The 16,151-nt window shown below is 37.9% G+C and overlaps 1 protein-coding gene across 5 annotated transcripts in view; it reads left to right on the forward strand.

The window, feature by feature from the left end:
- The window catches only part of PIK3AP1 (phosphoinositide-3-kinase adaptor protein 1), a 141,290-nt gene that overhangs the window by 60,576 nt on the left and 64,563 nt on the right, over nt 1-16,151 (forward strand). For all 5 annotated transcript variants that reach the window (XM_007478700.3, XM_007478703.3, XM_007478702.3 and 2 more), the window contains exons 3-4: nt 7,074-7,225; nt 15,623-15,767. In XM_007478700.3, the coding sequence (XP_007478762.1) occupies nt 7,074-7,225; nt 15,623-15,767 (297 nt within the window). The remainder of the gene's footprint in view (nt 1-7,073; nt 7,226-15,622; nt 15,768-16,151) is intronic.

The following is a 16,151-nucleotide window of genomic DNA, read 5'->3' on the forward strand; positions in this document are numbered from 1 at the left end:
CCCTTTCCTTTGAGCAGAGGCTCCTAGAAGAGCATCAGTGGTGATTAAATCCCTCCTCTGATCAAAAGAGAGAGATTCGGGTAATACTGTGTATTTATCGCCTTCCAAATAATGAACTTCTTCATGGAATATAGTTAGTGTAAGCTAAAGCTGCTTCAAAATATCCAATCTTCCTTTTACTCCTTTGGGTAAATTGTCACTATGGCCTCGAGGTAGGAGAGGTATTTCCCATTGAGTTGCCATAACTTGTGGATTTCACATTCCCCATCTGAGTTCTCCCTTCTCGGTTTTATCAGTTTCTGAGAAACCAAAGTTCCACTTTTGAATTACTGTCACCTGCTATCTGTGTGATTTTGTCCACCTCACACCTCCTCCAGCTGCAGCTGTGGTTCCAGGGGCTTCTGTCTCCCCACCCCAACATGCACACACTTCCCCTATACTTTCATTGGTTTGTGGAATGCCTGGTGTGGAAACACTCTCCCTTTGCTGATATAGATCAGTGGCTTATCTATAACTTACAATATTAGAGCCAGTGATCCTGCTGGAGTCTGCTCCTACCAGAGTTAAATTTTCACTGTGTGCAGTTACATCTTGGAAATGGATGGGATTTCATTTATTGTTTTGTTGATTTTTTAGGCTTAAGAAAGTGATGGAGAAAATGTCAATTATGCAGATAAAATTTTTCCCAGATAGCTGGTTGTTGAACATTTATCACTTTGCTTAGAAGATTGCTTGTGGCCCTGCGAAGTTAAGTAAATTGTCAGGAGTTCCACAGCTAGTGGTCTAAGCCTAGGTCTTTCAGGTGCTAAGAATTTCTGTCTCTTATGCTACTCTTTTCCTCTAATTGGAGGCAGAGAAAGCGGGAAAATTATAATATGTAATAGAGAGTCTTGAGGACAGATATGGTCCTTGCTCTCAAAGAATTTGTCTTATGTTTCTTCACACCTCATGCCTTATATTTGTACTCTAGCCACTTTGTATATATTTATTAATTTCTACTATAGCTACTTTATGTATACTTACTAATTTTATATTTATGTTACATGTATTGTACATGTACTTGTTTCTCCTACTAGAATATAAGTTTCTGGTAGTTTCATTCTTTATACTTGTATCTCTGGAGCAGTTAGGTGGCAAAGTGGATAGAGCAGTGGACTAAGAATCAGGATTACTCATGCTTGTAAATTCAAATTTAGCCTCAGAGACTTACTAGCTGTGTCATTTTGGGCAAGTCACTTAACCCTGTTGGCCTCAGTTTCCTCATATGGAACATGAGCTGGAGAAAGAAATGACAAGCCATTCCAGTATCTTTACAAAGAAAACTCCAAATGGGGTGACTGAGAGTCTGACATGATTGAACGTTTGTATCTCCAGCACCCAGTACAGTGTGTGTATGTTTGTATGTAAAAGCCACTTGATAAATTTGTTGATTAGTTGATTCCTACTGTAACAACTAGAAGTAACAATGACATGAGCTGACTTATTAGATAGGAAACTTCCATTCTTGGAGGCAGATGAGAACCTGGGAGAGCTACAGGATGGTGTAGAAGGGATATCCTCAATGAGTGTGGGAGGAAGGATGAGACTTTCCCTAAGGTCCTTGTTAATGCTGAGATTCTTTGATCGCTGATATCCTGGAAACAGTTTTGTCCTTCATGCTGGGGTCAATGCATTTGTTTCTTCCTGCCCTTGAGATATTTTCCTTAACTCTACAGTCAATACCATTTACCCCACTGTGCTACATTGGGTCCTTTAATACATGCTCTGCAGGGGCTGCTTTGCTATTTAATAATTGGCCTCCATGATCCCAACCTCATCCATACTCAACTTCTCTTCCTCACCAATGCAACTTTTTCAAGGAAGGGGAAGAGCCAGGGCACTAATGTGCAAAACTGAAGCACACACAATCCCAAGATTGCTTGACCTCCTTGTGAGGTGGATTACATTTAGCCACAGAGGAGCTTTTACAATGAGCTTTTAAGGGGTCAGTAGCAATTATGGTTTACTGCTATTTGAATGCACTGACCTTCATCTTATTTTGTTTACAAAAAAAAATCCATCTCAACCCCAGCCTGTGTCTTTTTAAGTATCTAAATCCCAGAAAGGCAATGCTCATTTGGGAAAGCATTCAGAAAAGCCTGGTGCTCTGGATTGCCTTAGGGAACTTTTTATTTGGAATATTGAGGCATCCCTGGGCCCATTAAATGAGTTAAATAAATAGGGCAGTTTCTGTGAGTTAGAACCAATGTTGAGTCTGGGCCAAAGAGTTTTGAAATTGAGTTGATCACTGTTTTCTTGTTTGTTTGTTTTGTTTGTTTGGTTGGTTTTTGTTTGTTTTTTTTTCTGTGAGGCTGCTATCTTCTTTCGAAACTGGCAAAATGAGTAGAATTTACATTCATCTTTCCCCCAAAGTGGGCAGATAAATATGTGTTAGCCAAGTCTTTTTGCTATAGTCATCAGCTTTTTATAGGGCTCAAAACCTTGTAAAAATGATTTTTCTTTCCTTGGAGCACACAGAGAGAGCTGTACATGTCAACCTTTTTTTCTGATTTGACATTATTTCCATATATATGTGTATATATATATATATATATATATATATATATATACCTATATTACTCTTATTGATTGAAGGCTTTTTGGGAAAGGGACCAAGTATTGTTTATATGTGTATCTCCGCCCATGCCTACTCTTTTGTTCTGTCCATAGGAGGTGATCAATACACATCTGTTGAAATGGAAGATAACTCAACTTCTGTTTCTGAATGAGTCAAGTTAATAAGACTATATTAAGCATCTACTATATGCCAGGCACTGTACTGTGTTCAGAGGATACAAAGAAAACAAATAATAATAAAAAATAACTCCTTCTCAAGGACCTCAAAATCTAACAGAGGAGACAACATATAAACAACTATCCATAAAAGAGAGAAGGGTAAGGGAATGAGCATGTAGAAAGTACCTACTATGTGTCAAGTTGGAGTGTTATCTGCAAGAAATAGCAAGGAGACCAATGTAATTGGACTGCGGGTCTAGTAGAGACAAATCAGAGGTCCGGCTGTCTGGGCTGGATCCTGAGACACTGTCTTTGGCTTCATTGTCTAGAATCTGTTCCCTGCCTCTATTCTTCCTGCTAAGGCTAAAAGGAGGTTTCTTTGATCTACTCAGTCAAACTATCTTCTTCCTCTTGCTTCCATGGAACACTTAGATTCTGAATTCTGCAGGGTCCTTCCAACCATGACCCTGTATCTGCACTGACCTATCTGCCATCCCCGGTTGGCCTAACCAAACTTACAGTCTTGGCCCCTGAACCTGCCCCATCCTGTTGTGACCCAAGATCCTGCACTGGCAAAGTGACCAATTATAAGATTGCCTTCACATCCATTAAAATTGTTTTTTGGAAGCAACTCACTTTCCCAACTACAAAGTACTTTAAAAAAAGTCCTTTAAAAGAAAAAAAAAACACCAACTCTTATACCCTGACCAATGGATAATTTCAATAAAATTAAAATGCAGTTATCAAAATATTTTTTAAAATACAAGCTTATGGATCCCACTGAAAAAGCTTGGCCCCATATAGTATAATTTAGGGGCAGCTAGGTGGCACAGTGGATGGAGCACCATGCCTGGAATCAAGACTTAAGTTCAAATCTGGCTTCAGATATTTACTAATTGTGTGGCTCTGGACAAATCACTTAACCCTATTTGCCTCAGTTTCCAAAATGAGCTGGAGAAGGAAATGGCAAACCACTCTAGTATCTTTGCTAAGAAAACCCCCAATAGGATCACAAAGAGTCAAACCCTACTGAATGACAACATACAGTATATTTCAGACACACTGGACTTGATGACTATGACATATCACACTCTATAGACAACCTTGCTATTTCCTACATGTTCACCAATATTTAATGTTTGTCTAATTGAATTTTTGATATTGGTCAAAAAGCATTCTGCTAACATTTCCTTCTGGTTATCTAGCAGTTGTTCCCCAGGTGGGAATTCAGTGGCCCAAGACTCTTATTCTAATCCATCTTGCCCACTGCCAGCAGATAAAACTTTCCAAATCACTGCTTTCATGTCACTTCCTTATAGAAGAACCTACAACAGTTCTCCTGTCTGGGCTTCACCACTTGGCTCTCACCTTATTACTTTTTCAAACTGAATTCCTTCTTCCTGCTAACACACACCCTCTATTCTAGTCAAGCCAGTCTTCCCCCTGCCCAGTGAACACATTCACCATGTTTTCTTGCTTCTCTGCCTTTATTTATTTTCACAGAATCTCAGAATTGGAAAGGATCTTGTATGGCAGCTAGTCCAACCTGTCCTTGAACAGGAAGTCAGTCTTTATATAATACTGAATAAATTTGGGAGGTACACAGGGCTATAACTAGAGTGGTTCCCTACATATCCCATTGCTCCAGGTTCCTATATCCAGGAGGAGGCTGTGTGCTTCCTCTCTGTAGTGGTCCAGAACCCTCTATACCTGTGCCTTGCCATTTTTTGTTGTCTCCATGGGCTTGGGGTTCTGGTGGGTATCAGGGGAGGATCAGGATTAGGAACATTGACTGGCTGGTGGAGATTGGAGAAGGGAAAGAAGGAAAAGGAGCAGGCCAATCCTTTCCCAGGTGAACTGGCCTATGCCACTCCCCCATCCCACCTTATCGAAGAGCAAGGACAATTTTTTCTGGCATGACTAGACCAGTGATTCAAGATTGGTTCTTTCGGTTATGGGGTTTGCATGGTTGTACACCCATTTCCTCACTAAATTTTCTCCAGGAGCTAGGATTCCTAGTTAGAGCCCTGAATGTATGTAGAATTTATAGAAAGGGACATTTTAATTAATCAATAAGCATTTATTAAGTGTTTGCTATGTGCCAGGCATTGTGATAGGTGCTGGGGAAATAGAAATGGCATAGCAAAGAGCTTTCTTTCACAAAGATGGAAGTTGGAAAAGAATGAATGTTTTGTATGTCATTTGGGCAAGCTGAATGACTTCTAGGACTTGAAGAACATGAGGTGTGTTCCCACCTGTACCATCAGTCCATCTTCTGCAAGAAGTCTTTCTCAATCCCCCTTAATGTAAATAACTTCCTTCTAAAGTTATATCCAATTTTCCTGTACATATCTTGTTAATACATATATAATGTCTATGTGTTTTGTTTTATGTGCATACTACAATATAGAAGAATATGCTATGTGCATGCTTTATATGTATATTTTACATATGGGATATACACACATAACATGGTTGTTTACATTTTGTCTCCCCCCATTAGACTATGAGCTCCTTACGGGTTTTGGGGGGAGGGGCTTTTCTTCATATCCCTGGTACTCAGCAAATGCACAATACATAGTAGGTGCTTGCTGTCTTGTTAACCTGCCAAACTATATACTTATGCCTTCTTTAAAATCTAGGTCAACTTGACTTTTGAGTTCAATCCCATCTCATCCAAGAATCCTCTCTAAAGTAGCTTTGCCTCATATAAATATTTGTCTTGGAAGAATCTTGTATGTTAGATCAGCTCTGTACTCCTATCTATCACACAGTTATCTATCCCATCTCTTATTTGGGAGCATTACACAACCACCCTATCTGCATCCTTATAGCATTTGCAAATTATGTGAGATAATCTGGCATTTAATTATACAGCGTGTTGTGATATATCAGGAACAGCAGGCAGCCATGGGGATCATATGTAAAGTATCCATGGAAATAGAACATAAGGGCAACTGTGGAGTCAGAAGCCAGGCAAGCAATGGGAGGGGGAAAAAAAGTATCAGAGGCAAGATCAGATCTGGAGAACCAACATTTCCGTAAACAGCCACTGAGAGATCTGTAGGAGTAGCAGAGACAGAGTGGTGTGTCTGACTCCATAATCAGGCCAGTAGCAACTGAGAGAGGGGCAGGGAGCTTGAAGGAATAGGGAGCAAGGTGAAGAGAAAGAAGAACTGAGAAAAGAGAACAAGTCTGGAGGCCGAAAGTCTCCATAGTCACTGGGAGATCTCTCTGCATGAGTTGCAAGGACAGAGCAAGATATATATCACCAAAGTGAGGACAAGAGCCAGCAGGAGAAACATAGAGACTGATGGAAAAGGGCAAGAATGGTGGCCTGCCACCAGGAGACCCGCACTGATCTTGAGACCATTTGTAGTTCCAGCTTAACAGCCCTTATTCACCTTTCCCAAGTGAGTTTAATCTGGAAGCCTGCAGTGGGGACTTCAGAAAACAACTAGCAACACATGTTTATTTCTCTGGCTAAAGTGTCTCCCCAGCATACATCCTTGTAAAATTCTTTGTTGTCCTGTGTGGTTCATATAAGCTCCATATTTGTGAGAACTGCTTTCTTGATTGCCTTTGACTCTCCAGCCAAGGAAGCTAGGTGGTACAACAGAGAGAGAGAGTGCACTGGAAACAGGGAGATCCAAGTACAAATCCTGCCTTAGACACTTATTAGCAGTGTAATCTGGGACAGGTTCCTTAACTTCTGTTTGCCTCCATTTCCTCAACTCTAAAATCAGAGTTGTTATGGGTATCAAATGAGATAATATTGTAAAGTCAGTGACACAGCAGGCATTTAATGCATGTTTTCTTCCTTTCCCAGTACCTAGTGTGGTGCCTCACACAAAGTAGGAACTTAATAAATGTTTGTTGATTACTTGCTTGATTAGAGTAGAGCCTAGCTCTTAGCAAAGAGGCAGAGAAGAAGCAATTAAGAAACACATTGCTGGGTTCTTGGTAGGTTCAGATTGTATCTTGTCTTCCACACCCATCCAGCCTTTCTGCACATCATTGCCTTGGCTATGAGTTAGCTGCCACACATTGCAGAGCATTTCAGCCTGCCCCACTCACCCCACCACCCCACCTGTTTAGGTCCCTTCCCCGATTTCCTGATTTGCTTACTTGGTTTTTTATTTGTGTAAAGTTTGAGTGGTTTCCCATCTGTTAATGTTTTTGGGTTTTCATGGGGAAGAAATTGGGAAGAATTGGGGAAATGACCAAAAGAGAACATGAGCTCTGTGTTTCTCCTTCCTCTTATGGTTCTCATGAGCTAGTGTCCTTTTTGCACACAGATTCTGGCTGTGACTCCATCACGGACACCGAGGTTGAAGACGAGAAGACCTTTGTTTACTCCAGATTCATTTCCTCTACACTGAAGAGCCAGCTCCTGGAGACCACACCAGGGAACCTGATGGTGGTGCAGCCAGATCGAATTCGTTGCGGGGTAGGGACCTTATTATGTGCTTTGCTGAGTCTCAGGATCGTGGCTTTTTGAACCCAATTCTGATGACAACTAAATGAGGTGGATTTTTTATTTTCCAACTCATTTGAAGTATATCACCTCAGTTGTGTACCTTGAAAATAGACCAACTCATCATACTAGTGACATACCTATACATCTGAGAGCACCACTGGATTCTAATGGGGTCTTAGATATATTTGGCTTCAGAAATTTAGGGAGAAAAATGCCAACGAAGGTCAGCTGAGTCAGAGAAGCCCATAGCAGGATAAGCTTTGGAACTGACAATTGGAGGATAGTCATCCTGAGGCAGAAGCTTTACTTTCACATATCAGAAAACCTTTCATATGTCAGAGAAGCTCTCTTATTAGTATCCAATAATGATGCTTTAATATTTAAATCAAGCCTAATGTTAAGGAACTGAGAAAATGTGATCATTTAGGAGCTGGGCTCAAATCCTTGCTTTCTCACTTGATGACTGCATAACCAAGTCACTTTATTTGTCTAGGTCTATTTCCTCATCTATAAAATGAATGGGTTAGGAATAGGTGGCCTCTAAGGTTCTTTCCAGCTCTATATCTATGGTCCTATAACCTATGATTTACCAAAGCTCCCCCACCCAGTTGTGGAGGTGGAGGTGGGGAATCCCAAATGGAAAAGCAAACTGGCCTAAATGCTTATCAGTATTATGGTGAAGAGTGACAGAGAGGTTAAAGCCAGAGTGGGATTCTGGAGGAGATACCCTTTGCTGATAGGATCATATCAAAACTCTTTCCTGAACTTGATTGTTTAGGGAGAAAATGAGCATCAGTCTTTGGTCAAGGGGGAAAATAGTTTTGTCACAGTTTGGCAGTTTCTTACCACATGGCTGTCTGCCAGACCCTGGAAACGTCTGCTGTTTCTTAGGTTTGCCCTTTGAGCTCCTGCCACCCAGTTCCCTAAATGGACTTTGAGGATCAAGACTCCCTTGGATGCTTGTTCTAGGGCTCTTTGATCTTGAATGGTTGGGTTGAGGTGAGATAGTGATTGAGTAGATGTCAGAAACCACATTTTCCTCCTTTGCTCTACCCCCTCCTTTCTTCCTTCTGGCTTCTTCAAGATTCTGCTTAAGCCCCACTTTCTGCCAGTGGTATTCTCCACTGTGAGAGTCTTTCTTTTGAAATTATCTTACATCTATTCTGTAGTGTAATGGTGGGATTTGGTAGGGGAATGAACAAGAAGGAAACATATAAAAAATCAGGTTTGTTATTTGGGAAAGGGAGGAAGGAAAAGGAGTTAGGAGAATTATTACAATTAATCTTAAACCCTAATTTCTATAAATCTATCTTAACCTATCTTATCTAAGCTAAAACAATAAGTTTCCCCAATAACCAGATCTCACAAGTGGAATCCAATCAAATGGGCCAGGATCTTCAGATGAAAACTGTCCAAAACAGATCCAGTGGAGAAATGGATCCTCAGCCTTCTGTTCTAGCTGCCAGCAGCCAGTTCAAAAGATTCCTCTCTTCAGCTGGTATCACCAAAACCAGAAACCTGTTTTCAAACCTCCAACCCAAGGTCCTTCAGGAGAGAAGTGCCAAGACTGTTGGGACCTTAGAATCTTTATCCAGATCTTGACCCTTAGGCTCAAATATGACTCTCTGTCACATGCTCCTGTCAATCACTCTAACGTTTGCATTACACAGTCTTTTGCAAATGTCCTCTCCCTATTACATTCCCCTCTTTTGCATGAAACAAAAATTGTGTTTCCAACATTTGTGCACAATCTAAAATACTTACCAATTACCTAAACTAAGAAATCTACCCAAAATAACAAACAACCTACACTCAATTATCTTACTCTAACTAATACTAACCTATTCTAGGGAATTTAACAAGGAAAAAGGAAAAGGAATTAAATAATGAACACGTACAAATGTCAAACAGAAACAAAAGCAAAACAGCAAATAACATCAAACAAAAGATGAACATAACTTCCATGCAAACATCAAACTCAAAATACTCTTCTCAGTTAATACAGAACATTGTACTACTATTGCAGTATATTAACATTAAACAGAGAAAAATTTTTTTGAAAATTACAATAAACACAACATTGCATAAGTTTTACACTGAAAATCAAACCAAACATTAAACTTACTTATGCAAATACATGTAACAATAAACATAAGTGATTTATGTACATAATATACATATAGTACACACATGCAATATATACATGTATGCTATACATATGCACACATACACTTATGTACACTTCATATATACATATATTTACATGTATACATTTACAATCCTATTATACATCCTATTTACATATATTTACACATTTATTTACATGTGATGTCATATGTTGTTTGTGTAGTGTAATGTATGATGTAGTGAAGGTCAGTAACTAATTTTCTTATCTTATCTTCCTTAATCCTACCTAACTAATCCCTATTTTTAAAATACTTCTGACTAGAATTCTATACTTAAACTAAATCTAAGTATCTAACTACATTTTGTTAGTAACTAACTTATCTATAGCTAATTATAACACTGTTAGTACCCTAACTACACATTGTTTCACTCATTTAAGTAGTGATTCAATGTAACCTAACCATGTTTATGTTTTGTGTGTATGTTTTGTTATGTTGTTACTTTTGCTATGTCATGTTGTTTTGCTATTTTAATGTCACTGTTACTGTAATGTCATCTTTATGTTACTGTTGTATACAACATACTTATCCCTACTTCGGATCTTTCTTTCTCTTCTCTCCTCTTTCTTGAATAGTTATTCTTCTATAATTTCATAGTAGCAAATATATTTGTGTTTGTATATGAATAAATGCTATGTTATTTTGTACTATAATACATTACCCCAAAGTATCAATTCATTAGTCCATTTATCCTGTAATCCTCTTCATTGTAAATTTCTCAGTCTTTTAAATTTATTAATTTCTAGTCTTTTAACACTGTCCATTAATTCCTGAATTCTCCTCTTCATCTGCATTGTCCTCTTCTATCCTCTTCCACAGGAATGGTCCTTTCCTTATTGATCTTTTTGACTGCAGACTCAATTTGACTGATGATCCTAACTTTCTGCAATCTCTTCTTCATTTTCTTCTTCTGTGATGATTTTTACATTTTCATTATTTATATCATGTGCTAATTTTATATGTGAAAAATGATACCATGAATCTCTACCCAAAACTTTTATTGAAAATGAAGAAACTAACACAATAGTGTAAATACCTAATCAACTTTCTTGTGTTGCTGATGTTTTAGCAAAAATTTTTACACATACCATATCTCCTAGTTTGTAATTATGAAGAGAATAATCCAAAGGACCAGTTTGAATTAATACATATCATGTAATTCTTTTAGTCTTTGTTGTAAAGTACTTAAGTAAGAAGCAAGTTGACAGTCTCCTTCTAAGAGAGATGTATAGATTGTTTTACAAGTTTTTGCTTGTAGTGTAGCATGTCCAAATAGCATTTCATAGGATAATATATGTAAATCTGCTCTTGGTCTTGTATGTAGGTAAAACAAAGCTATGGGAAGAATCTCTGGCCATTTGAGATGAGTATTAGCACAGATCTTCCCCACCATAGTCTTTAGTTCCTTATTTACACACTCCACTTGCCCTGAACTTTGTGGATGATAAGGAACATGATATTTTGGTGTTATTCCTAGATTCTCATAGATTCTTTTCAGGATGTCTTGAGTAAAATGCGATCCTTTATCAGAGTCTATGGTTGGTGGTACTCCAAATCTAGGTATAATTTTCTTAATCAACATTTTCACCACAAAGCTAGCTGTATTTGTATTTGATGGAAAAACTTCAGATCTTTTGGTTAATCTGTCAACAACTACCAAGCAAAACTTGTGTCTTCTAGTTTTTGGCATGCTGAGGTAATCAATCTGTAGACTCTCAAATGGACAATATGCTAACGGTATACCACCTAGACTTTTCTATCTGAATGCCCCTTGATTGAATTTTTGGCAAACAGAACAGCTTGAGCAGATCTTATTTGTTACAGGACTTATTCCAGGAGCTACCCATTGTCTCTTTATGGTGTCGATTACAGCTTGAGTACCAAAATGACCTTTTGTGTGAATGGCTTGACAAAAATAGGTATACAGGTGTTTTGTTAACAGTGACTTTCCAGTACCTGTTAACCATATACCATGTTCTTTTCTTGCTCCAAACTTCTCCTTCCATTTTTGTATTTCAGAGTCTATATAAGCTTTTTCTAGATCATCAGATTCTATAGTTGATAAGTTCATGACATACACTGGAGCATTTCTGGCTGCAAATTTCACAGTTATATCAGCTCTATGATTACCTTTAGCAACTGAATATCTGCCATAAGTGTGACTTCTACAATGGATTACCACTAACTGTTTCGGCTTCTAGATAGCATCCAACAACTCAGTTATTATTCCTTCATGAGTAATTGGTTTTCCTGATGGAGTAATAAAGCTTCATTGTTTCCAGATCTTTCCTGTAGCATGACACACTGAAAAAGCATAATGGGAGTCTGCATACACATTTGCACTTTTACCATCAACCAGAATACATGCTTGCTTTAAAGCAACCAACTCTGCACATTGAGCACTAATGTTACTAGGTAACGATTCATACTACAGTGTCTCAAATTCTGTGACAACTGTAGCACCTGTACATTTAATTCCATTACACAAATCTGAAGAACCATCTGTGAATAAAACCAAATCTGGATTTTTGATTGGAGTGTCTTTTAAATCCATCCTTAGCATATCCACTAGATCTGCTACTTCTACACTTTCATGTAATGGTTCACCATTTTTTGGCAAATCAGGAAGAAGTATAGCCAGATTTAATACACTACACCTTTTCAACTCAATATTTTCACTATCTAGAAGTATAATTTCATACTTTAGATATTTCTTGATCTGAATAAGCTTGAGTATGAAATTTCCTCTCAAATCCTGCATGAATCTGTAGACAATTCTGCCATCTTGATCTAGCTTTTGCTTTTTTATTGGAAGTATGGGTGTATTGTATTCTGAGAAACATGGTGTTATGATCCCTTGTTGAATTAGGGACTCAATGATAGGTCTCATCCCTTCTATAGCTTCTTTACTCAAAGGGTTTTGAAGAACACAAGGAATTGGTCCTTCCTTGGTTCTCACTGTTATTGAAGTAGCTGATTTTAATAGGCCTATGTCTGTAGAAGACTTTGACCATAAGTCTTCTGGTATTTCCTCAGGAATCAGATAGATGGAATTCAACTCATTCTCTGCACTGACTGAATCTAAGAACAGCAATGGAAAAGCTTTCAGAGATTCTTCTAGGAGTTGTAATGCTATATCCCCAGTGTCAGTACATTGAATTGTTGCTCATAATTTACAAAGCAAGTCCCTCCTGAGAAGGTTAATTGGACATTCTGGCATACAAATAAATGCATGTTCCACAGATAAAGATCCTAAAGTTATCATTTTAGGTTGTAATTTTGCTACTCTCTCTGGTTTTCCAGTAGCTCCAATCACTTCCATAGTACCAACAGCTTTATAATCTTTAGGCAGACTTTGCAAAACTGATTTACTGGCTCCAGTATACACCAAAAGATCATATATCTGATCCCCTATAGTTACAGAACCATAGGGTTCAGTGCTATTTGGAGGTTGGAAGGTTTCAAGAATTGGTGCAAGCACAGTATCATCAGTACAAAGCTCAGTCATTTCCTGTCCATCCAAGTCTACATCTTCTTGAATTACATGACTTTCCCAGGATTTTGTATCATGAGCTTTTATATTACTATCATTGGTCCTTACATTCCCCATCTTAGTATCATTGTTCCCATTTACAATTTCATTATTATTATTATTTAGTTTATATTTTTAATTTCTCTTATTCTACATTCATTAGTATTTTCAATTAAATTTATATTACAATGTTCTTTCTCTGTACAATTATTTACACTAATTATATCCTCCTTTGATTCAATTAATTCATTTGTATCACCATCTATTTTATTTTTATTACTTCCAATTTCATTTATTCTCATTTTAATTTAGACCACACTCATTTATTGATTCATTTTTATATGTCCCTATGGGAAACCTTCACATTTATTGATTCATTTTTATATGTCCCTATGGGAAACCTTCATAAAGCACTTGCACCCTTGTTCTGATCACCTTTTAGTATCTAGATGTATTTTGGTCTAGCTCCAGAATTTACCCATGATTGCATAGTATCTAGATTTGGAGCTTGTTGGCCCTGGCAACAGGCATTTTGGCACTGATTAGCATATCTGTTTTGATGATAATGATTATTGTTATTCCATCTGTTATTATTATAATTATTACTTGAATTATTTTATTGTATATTAAAACCATTATTCCTATTTATTTGCCTTCTGACTTGATTTCTGAATCTGTAGTCTCTGTACAGATGTCTGACCCGATCACAAAGGAAACAGAACCTAGGACCTGATCTCTCACTAGGCCTATAGTTATTATTATACTTTGGCTGCACATATCTCAAAGCAGCCACAGCCTTTACTTCCTTAATTTCACTTTCCTTAGCTTTCATTTCAGCTTCCCTTAATTTTCTTTTCAAATCCTCAGCAATGGAATCCCTATCATCATCTTTTTCTTCTGGATCATTTGTTAAATAAGTGGCCTTTCTCCTCAATTCCTCCAGATCAAGTTCTTCCCAATCTGGGTAATTTGACTTAAAGAATTGTCTGACCCTTGGAACAGCATTCTTCACAAAGACACGTTTGATGTGGGCAATGGTGCCTTCTTCAAGTGCATCCATTCCCAATAGAGTTTCAGCTGCCTCAGTTATCCTTTCCAGGAAAACCGCAGGTGCTTCAGATACCTTTTGCTTTATGGCCTGAAACTTTGACCAAGCCTTTTTGTATATCTCCCCATAATATCTAGGATTGCATCTCTCACTTCAATTAGCATATCATATACCCTGTCATTTGCAGTATCCAGCTTCAAGTTCTCTGGCCATGATTGTAACGGAGGGTCTGATCTTGTCTCCTCTATAAACTTATTTCTCTCTCTCTTAGTTAGGACCTCTTTCATTAAAAGAGCAAAATCATTAAAATCAGGATCATATAATTCAATTGCCTTACGCATCTCCTTAATCACTTTATTGGGCTTGTCACTAAAATTTGGGGTTCTCCTTTTAATGGATTCAAGATCTTTGGGGAAAATCTTTTGTGAATTCTAACCTTATGCACCTCATTCTTTGTAACCACTGGCAAATCTCTAAGGAGACATAAATTCACTATTCCTGCTGCTTCTTCCTGCTCCAACCTATTTAACCCTTTTCCCTTATTGTCTATATTGTTGTTATCATTTCCATATCCCAGGTTCATATTAATGTTATTCATAAAGTGTTCCAGTGTATCCATTTGTTGTTTCATGTGCATGACCATAATTTTCAAGTCAGAATCCCTTTTAAACCAAGCAACTAGATCCTTTAGCCAATTTCCACAAATGCACAACAATGCATGAGACTTGAACACAACACACCCACAGATAACAATAAGAGGAACATAGGCCATTACATCACATAACCTATTACAGTAGACAGAAAAAGAGATAGAAAGAAAAACAGACAGATAGATATCCAGACAGATAGATGTGTGGAGAGATGAATAGATGGATAAATGACTGGATAGATGGATGATGGGTGAATAGATGGTATTTTCTCCATTAGAATGTAAGCTCCTTGAGGGAAGGTATGGTTTGGGTTTTTTTTTCTGCCTTTAGATTCTCAGTTCCTAGCATATAATGGGTAGTACATGGTTGCTGTTGACTAAAAAAATATGATTATGTCAAAGGCAAAGTTGTAGTTCTGAATCTCAATTCCAGCAGCCATTCATACCAAGAACAGAATACTTTATCAGTAGTAAAAATCCACACTTGCCAAACTATTCTCATGGCTGTGGAACCAAGAAGGAACTTTATGGGAAAAGATGTACAATAAGCTAAGCTTGACTTAAGACCAGATCTGTAAAATTTGCCTTATTTGGGCAGCAAGATGGTTAGTCTGAGAGGGCTATTAACTAGCAGTGAGAAATGAGTGAATTTTGGGATTTTGCTGGAAAGACCCGAAATCAATGGGTTCTCCTATAGGGCTCTCAGGATATGAGTCTTGTAGGAAGTGTTGTTTAATGGTATTCCAGAGGAAAAAACATGAATTCCCAAGTGAGAATCAACTTCCCCCCAGGTAGGAACCACCTGGATCAGGACTAGAATCTAGGAGCCTGCTTGGTCTAAGGTCAGCCCCAGCTAGAGGCACAAGCTCCAAGTTCCCCAGTTCCCCCTGAACAGCTTTTTAAATGATGAATGGGTAAGGAAATGTGGTGCATTCACTTGTCTTCCCCTTAGGTGGACACAACAGTTTATGTTATTATGAAATGTAAGTTGGATAGTCTAGTGAAGACAGAAGTTGAATTCTTTCCTGAGAACTCCCCTTCAGTACGGGTGGCTGCCAAGCTGGAGAATGAATACACAGTTTCTGTGAAAGCACCTGGTAAGTGGATCTTCTTTAATGCTACCAACTTAAACAACTTAAACAAGCAGATTCCACTCAATTTCTTCTCCCTTCATTCATTACCCTGAGAACCCTGTAGCCATTGTTTTATTTATTTATTTTTTAATTTAAAATTTTTATTTTTGTTTTTTAAAAAAATATTTTCCCATGTTTACAAGATTCATTTTCTTTTCCTCCCCTCTTCCCTCCTCCCTCCCAGAGCCGACAAGCAATTCCACTGGGCTGTACAAATGTTATCACTTGATACCTATTTCTATATTATCCATTTTTGCAATAGAGCAATCTTTTAAAGCCAAAAGCCCAAATCATATATCCATATAAACAAATGATAAGTGATAAGTCAGATGTTTTTCTTTTGCATTT

The sequence above is a fragment of the Monodelphis domestica genome, chromosome 1 (assembly GCF_027887165.1).
Source record: "Monodelphis domestica isolate mMonDom1 chromosome 1, mMonDom1.pri, whole genome shotgun sequence".
Lineage (NCBI taxonomy): Eukaryota > Metazoa > Chordata > Mammalia > Didelphimorphia > Didelphidae > Monodelphis > Monodelphis domestica.